The 7,714-nt window shown below is 36.8% G+C and overlaps 1 protein-coding gene across 1 annotated transcript in view; it reads right to left on the bottom strand.

The window, feature by feature from the left end:
* Positions 1-2,944: 2,944 nt before the first annotated feature.
* The window catches only part of LOC107730878 (microspherule protein 1-like), a 17,894-nt gene continuing 13,124 nt past the window's right edge, over positions 2,945-7,714 (bottom strand). Inside the window, exons 10-15 of the mRNA XM_016541833.1 lie at positions 7,163-7,191; positions 6,968-7,060; positions 6,802-6,884; positions 6,122-6,209; positions 5,382-5,509; positions 2,945-3,682 (exon numbers count right to left, since the gene is read on the bottom strand). Of these exons, the coding sequence (XP_016397319.1) occupies positions 3,596-3,682; positions 5,382-5,509; positions 6,122-6,209; positions 6,802-6,884; positions 6,968-7,060; positions 7,163-7,191 (508 nt within the window). The 3' untranslated portion in view covers positions 2,945-3,595. The remainder of the gene's footprint in view (positions 3,683-5,381; positions 5,510-6,121; positions 6,210-6,801; positions 6,885-6,967; positions 7,061-7,162; positions 7,192-7,714) is intronic.

The following is a 7,714-nucleotide window of genomic DNA, read 5'->3' as shown; positions in this document are numbered from 1 at the left end:
ATTTTCTGGTAAGATATCTGTACTTTTACTTGAGTATGGCTTTCAGGTACTTTATACACCACTGGTTACAAGTTCTTCATGGAATCATCAATGCAAGAAGTCTTCAAACTCGGTCCTGCAGAGTTTAGCTCCAACCCTAATTAAACACAGCTGAACCAGCTAATTACGGTCTTATAGGTGCATCTCAATAAATTAGAATGTCGTGGAAAAGTTCATTTATTTCAGTAATTCAACTCAAATTGTGAAACTCGTGTATTAAATAAATTCAATGCACGCAGACTGAAGTAGTTTAAGTCTTTGGTTCTTTTAATTGTGATGATTTTGGTTCACATTTAACAAAAACCCACCAATTCACTATCTCAACTAATTAGAATATGGTGACATGCCAATTAGCTAATCAACTCAAAACACCTGCAACGGTTTCCTGAGCCTTCAAAATGGTCTCTCAGTTTGGTTCACTAGGCTACACAATCATGGGGAAGACTGCTGATCTGACAGTTGTCCAGAAGACAATCATTGACACCCTTCACAAGGAGGGTAAGCCACAAACATTCATTGCCAAAGAAGCTGGCTGTTCACAGAGTGCTGTATCCAAGCATGTTAACAGAAAGTTGAGTGGAAGGAAAAAGATGCACAACCAACCGAGAGAACTGCAGCCTTATGAGGATTGTCAAGCAAAATCGATTCAAGAATTTGAGTGAACTTCACAAGGAATGGACTGAGGCTGGGGTCAAGGCATCAAGAGCCACCACACACAGACGTGTCAAGGAATTTGGCTACAGTTGTCGTATTCCTCTTGTTAAGCCACTCCTGAACCACAGACAACGTCAGAGGCGTCTTACCTGGGCTAAGGAGAAGAAGAACTGGACTGTTGCCCAGTGGTCCAAAGTCCTCTTTTCAGATGAGAGCAAGTTTTGTATTTCATTTGGAAACCAAGGTCCTAGAGTCTGGAGGAAGGGTGGATAAGCTCATAGCCCAAGTTGCTTGAAGTCCAGTGTTAAGTTTCCACAGTCTGTGATGATTTGGGGTGCAATGTCATCTGCTGGTGTTGGTCCATTGTGTTTTTTGAAAACCAACGTCACTGCACCCGTTTACCAAGAAATTTTGGAGCACTTCATGCTTCCTTCTGCTGACCAGCTTTTTGAAGATGCTGATTTCATTTTCCAGCAGGATTTGGCACCTGCTCACACTGCCAAAAGCACCAAAAGTTGGTTAAATGACCATGGTGTTGGTGTGCTTGACTGGCCAGCAAACTCACCAGACCTGAACCCCGTAGAGAATCTATGGGGTATTGTCAAGAGGAAAATGAGGAACAAGAGACCAAAAAATGCAGATGAGCTGAAGGCCACTGTCAAAGAAACCTGGGCTTCCATACCACCTCAGTAGTGCCACAAACTGATCACCTCCATGCCACGGCGAATTGAGGCAGTAATTAAAGCAAATGGAGCCCCTACCAAGTATTGAGTACATGTACAGTAAATTAACATACTTTCCAGAAGGCCAACAATTCATTAAAAATGTTTTTTTTTATTGGTCTTATGGAGTATTCTAATTTGTTGAGATAGTGAGTTGGTGGGTTTTTGTTAAATGTGAGCCAAAATCATCACAATTAAAAGAACCAAAGACTTAAACTACTTCAGTCTGTGTGCATTGAATTTATTTAATACACGAGTTTCACAATTTGAGTTGAATTACTGAAATAAATGAACTTTTCCACGACATTCTAATTTATTGAGATGCACCTGTATTTGCACATAAGAAGAGGGGCAGCAAGGTTAAACAGTTCTAAGAAAATCTCTTAGAAATAAAACTATGAAGCTAGAGCCTTGTTGTAAACAAGACACCAAACAGTAATGTTTGTGAATTTTTTGTGAATAGGTTTTAAGAGAAAACTCTTAGCTAAAAACTTTAAGATAAAATGTTTTGTGAATACGGGCCCAGATTTTCAGATTATATTTATATAATATACATACATTCAGTAACCTTTCTCCCAATATTTGAATCAATCAAGTCTTATCTGATTGTTGATGTCAAAGTGGTCAGTCGGCTTCAACTGCTGATGTCAGTTGGGTGTCCTTTGTTGGACTGACTTCTGCTTTTGTAAATCATATGACCTAAAACTAACAAACAGACTAATTTGCAGTAAACATGGCTATTTCCTTCAGAAAATTATAATTTAGCTAATTTTATTATCACACATTTGTCATTTTCTGGAACATTCCATCTTGGAATGTTCAAGCACCACAATTTCCTCTTAGTTCACTGGTTATGCCTTGTAATACCTTATCTTGTAATACCATTGTGAAATTGACTTTGTGTGCAGTGAGAGGGAGAAAAAAACCATATACTGCAGGTCAAAAGTTAGGATTTTTAAAATCTTTTTCTCACCAAGTCCGCAAATATTTGATAAATACATTACAGTAAAAAACATAAATGTTTTCTATTCGAATATATTTTCAAATGTAATTTATTCCTGTGATGCAAAGCTGAATTTTCATTAGTCATTACTCCAGTCTTTAAATTGTAAGAATATTTCGTAATTTTACTGTTTTACTGAATTTTATAAAACGTAAACAATAGTTCCGTTCCTTGATTCTGATTGGTTGAGCCGCGTTCGAAGCTGTTGTAAACTACTCTACAAACACACACCTTTGTTTACTTTGTGTGTTGCTTGGCAACCACTTTGTTGCAACCACAACTGTTTCTGAGGAACTTCATTGTCTGGTGGAAGAATAATGTTTTTATTAATGTATTCACACTTTATTTGCTCTGTTTTATTTTGTGAAACCTTACTACGTATATGGAATAACCGTTTTATAAAAGCAATAAGCCCTGTGAAGCCGTGGTTTACAGTGAATTTATAACAGCTCCGCTTCGCGTCGTGCCTAACAACGCACGTATAAAAACTTTAATATTCAAAAATTTTGACCTGTAGTATAGTTACTAATTGTACATTATAATTCGATCTGAATCTTTACTTTAAATATATTTTTAGGTATTGCCGTTTACTTGTATCCACTCTGGATTTGCAACAATAGTTCATGTCAAGGGCCAAAGTTTGCCACTCTGACTCTAAAATCTTCCCTTCACATTACTATACTTTTCTAATGACTTTAAAACACTTTTCTGTTTTAATCAGTCTTTATGAATATATTTACACTATTTCTGTCATGGCAGAACATTAGCATACTGTCTTTGCTTAGACAATACAAGGTCACTGGGTTTGAAGTATAAACAAACAAAAAGTATACAAGTCAACAAAACAGTAACAGTTTCTCTTACACAAATTAAAAAAAAAAGAAAGCAAATCTACACACACATACAAACAATGCTCTCAAACAGTCAGTTCTTTCTGTCCAAATGTGCCTTAAATAACAGGCATGTAAAATGTCCAATTCATTTCCAAATGATTTTCCTTCAATCTGAGCTCCAGATCCCGCCTCAGCTGTTGCTATGAGCCTCTATAATCTCATGCTGAAAGGTCTTCTGTGTATGACTCTGCTCAGAGATAAAGATAGGACAGTACAGCTCCCGTCTTGCTGCGTCAGTGTCAGACTAAATGGTGTTTGACAGCTCATGAACAGGTGAGTCAGCATCATGCCTGGTTCATCTTGGCAGCTTCGGCTTTAATGAGAGAAATCAACTCCTGGTTGATCAGGAACACAAAGCGAAGACCTGCAATCTGGACAAAACAAACACTGATGTGCTTTATTGACCAGCTTTTCATTCCTTAACTCTGTATACAACTGTTGAGCATGTTATATGCAATAACATTATTAGGATAAAGGGTACGGTACAACATCTTGACATTTTATGTAACAGTAAATTTCATTGATTTTATTGATTATTGTAAAAACAATATGTAATGACACACTGCTGGTGCACAAAACAGCTATCTTCAGTACATTAGTTTCACAGTATGAGTGCGATTAACATTTTATAAAAATGAAACAATACCAGCTGTTTTATTTTAAAGGGGCCAACTGAGAAATCAAAATTCCCTTAATCTTTTGACATTTAAGAGGTCATTGTACTATAAAAACATCCTGTAAGTTTCAGAACTCAAAACTTTCCTGTTAGTCTAAAAACATCTTATGTTGAAGCCAGTCTGCCATAACGACAGCTTGTGGAATTGTGGACTGACTGGTCAGTTCTATCTTAGCATTAGATCACGTCATGAACTGAACATTCTAAACACACCGGTGTGATCATATGCATCAAACGGGTTCATATTCACAAGGAAAGCATTAACGGAGACGTTTCATTTATAGGTTTCAGAAATTAACTCACAGGCAACACGAAATGAGGTGGCGGGTTGGTTTGGGCCTGCAGGCCTCAAACTTGACATCTGTGGTCTAACCGAAACCAAGAGCTAGAAAGCCATTTTTACAGGGCTGAACACATGACCCTGACTTGTCATTATTTTTGCAAACATTTTGCTGTTGAGAAATCTTGATGTGATTCAGTTGAAAAAATTATACTACTGGCCTCCACCATAAAAATTTTAAGTGAATTCCTTTTTTTGGTGATTGATCATAATACCAGCTGATACACTGTCTGTACATAGAGGAGAATGTGATAGAAACCGTTCTCTGATATTTAGGAGTTAATACAATAAATATTCTGGAACTGTATACAAAAATGAATCAGGGGGCAATAAATAAATACTAGTGTTCCTACCCCTTTGACAAATGAATTTCCATGATTTCTCAGTTCCGGTTTGTCTGATTTGTCGTTGTTTTCTGACTTGTTAATTTGTTTTCGGATTTGTCATATTGTGTTTTCTGACTTGTTATAATGTTTTCTGAATTGTTGTTGTGTTTTCTGAATTGTTATTATGTTTTTTAGACTTGCATTTGCGTTTGTAATTTGTTATTTTGTTTTCAGAATTGTGATTTGCTTTGCACTTCTCGGCCACCGTACATGTCAGATAAAAAAATTTTTTAAAATCCAGAGATTACACACAAAGAGCTGACAAAATATTTATAGCTGACAAAATATATTCGAGCTGTGCATAACATAAAAACAAATACATATTGCACCCCTAGTTATGAAATGTCAATGTTATATTCTCAGGCAAAATGTGAGCTGTCTTTCATAAAACTAGTGTATGAACTAGTTCTATGCCAATTCAATTTATAGAATTTTTTGGAAGAACAATTTGTTTTATGTATTTGTTATGCAATAAATGATCTTGAAATTTTATAAAATGGTCGTAAATTTTGTAAACATTATATACTGATAAGGTTTAGACATACAAAAGTCATTTATCTATATACCATATGAAAATATGCAGTGTAAATGAGGTAAATCATAATTTTTTGACAGCTGTGATTTTTCCAAACAGTGATTTTGTGACTCCAATGCAAGCGTGTCCATACCTCCATCACAGAATTGTTGTTGAGTTTCCACTTGTTTCCAGATAAAACTGGTCGTCCATCAATGTAAATGGGTCTTCGGCCTTCATTAGCGATGAAGAAATCTCCATTATTTTTCAGTTTAATGATCCCTGGAGTTTAAAAACAAACCTTATTTCATTCATTTCAAATTGCATCCCGTTTACACAATGCTGCTCAAAAGTCCTGGTGATAATTCAAAGCTTCAAAAGTTTAGAATGAAATCTATACAGCTGGGCAGTGTTGCATCAGTCGTGCATCTTAGCTGCTAGTGGCCTAGTAACAACTAGTTAGCTTGTACTAAAACATTTAATTTAGCCAGAAGGTCCGTAATCTTTCCATACATGAATGCTGGGTCACTTAATACACCATCTACCCTTTATTGATCCAATAAGCAGACTTCAAAATTGCAAACAGGAAGTACTGCTGAAGAGCCATGCTTCATTTGAATGGACTCTGAACTCGTTTAAGCATTTCTGATTCACATGCTTAACGGACATGTCTCACCAGTTACAAGGCTCAATGCTGCTGCAAAAAAAACTCATTGTAAATAGAAATCTGTGACACAACTGCAGTAAACCTAAATGGGATGCTGTAATCGATAGCCAGTGGCACCTGGACACTTGAAGAAAGTGCACTGTTTAATGGAAGCTGAAGATAAGTCACTATGTCACTGATCACACAGCACACTTTGCATCAGGAATAATGCTGTTCAACCGCCCAACCTTGCTTTCTGGAGATCTTCCATGCAGGTCCCTCCAAAGACAGATCTACATCTATCTGCTTGTCTTTAGTAGCACGTCCCAGTGTGATCTGAAACAGTTCAAACGAGTTTGTTATCGGTCATCTGTGGGTGAACTATTCCTTTAGAAACATATGTACCTCAAATTGCATTAGATAACTAGGTTGCATTTGATACCTAAATATCAAAGCAAGAAACTGTGAAAAGCCTGTATTGTGCAATAGCCAAAGTTGTTCCTCCAAATGTGTATTTGAAGTTTAGTTTTTTCGACAAAACATATCATCCATATCCTTTGTTAGAACTGAGATTAATCGTGGTACAAATGCGTATCGAACCGAGGGTGGCGAACAGTAGGCTTGCCGCGATAGACGATCACAACCCTAGTGGACAGTACGGTTCGGTCTTTTACCGAGAACGGTTGCACCCCTAGTAATAACTATATACTAAACCAGAACCTAAACCCATGTTTAGTCCATGCCTTCTGTTACTATTATTATGAAGTGCAACCAATATTTTGTTCACTTTCTCACCACAATGGCTGAGAGGTTGTCATTCATATACACAAAGTTATTCCAATAGCCTTTAAGTACATAATGTGTTTATTTCACAGATACCAAAGTGAGTGATATTCCTGTGCATGCATGACATTAAATGGTCACTGACCTCTCTAGATCTCATCAGATATCTGACCATTCGTCCACGTAAAGCTGCCAGCGTCTGATTATCAAAGTCTGGTGAATTCATGCCTGTAATAATCATATCACATAATCACATTCAGCAATCACTCTTCTGATAACTATACAAAAAGATGAAGTGAAATAAATCTGACCTGTGATACTGTCCACTAACACCTGCCAGCGAGGAAGCTCCTGCTCCAGCTGTCTGATCTCACGCTTCTGATGTCTATCTGCAATCATCAGCTCTACAAGACATGCAGTAACATTTCACAGACACAGGAAAGAGTACTGAAATTATTATATCTAAGCACATTTAAAACAACCAGAGGCTGTATGAAATAACTCACCGTGCTCTAAGACTTCATCCCTGCTGTCCCTGATGAAAATGAAAAATGATCAGAATCAGAAAGTCATCAGAGTCAAATATTATTACTTTTGTAATGCGTTACTCCCAACACTGTTCATAATTATACATAATTATTACCACAAAAGGCTGCAATGAATCAACACATTAAGAACGAGAATAGAGTGCTGCAGGGATGACGTATTTTTGTAGGCCAGAACCTGAAAACAATATTTTAGTTTTTGTTTTTGTTCAAATGCCCAAAATAAGGCCTGTGGTTAACACAAGCTCACTACATTGTCACGTTTTATATTACAACATGAAAAACATCCGTAATACCCCACACTCATTATTTTTTTGAACCTTTTATTTGTCTTGAAAAATGTGGTTGCTGACAAGTTGCTAAATGGGCCTACAGAAGTTATCGGGGACTTTAAATATCATCTGGGCGAGAAGGAAAACTCATTGATCAGTGGTCCAATTTACAGCCTTGTTGTGTTCATAATAGTGCTTTATTCTAAATCAAGCTTTCAGAGAAACAGTGGTGATGTTGAAG

This window comes from Sinocyclocheilus rhinocerous, unplaced genomic scaffold, assembly GCF_001515625.1.
Source record: "Sinocyclocheilus rhinocerous isolate Xijiao unplaced genomic scaffold, SAMN03320098_v1.1 scaffold1090, whole genome shotgun sequence".
NCBI classification, from domain to species: Eukaryota; Metazoa; Chordata; class Actinopteri; order Cypriniformes; family Cyprinidae; genus Sinocyclocheilus; species Sinocyclocheilus rhinocerous.
Note: the sequence above shows the minus strand (reverse complement) of the source record. Positions and strands in the feature narration are given on the sequence as shown.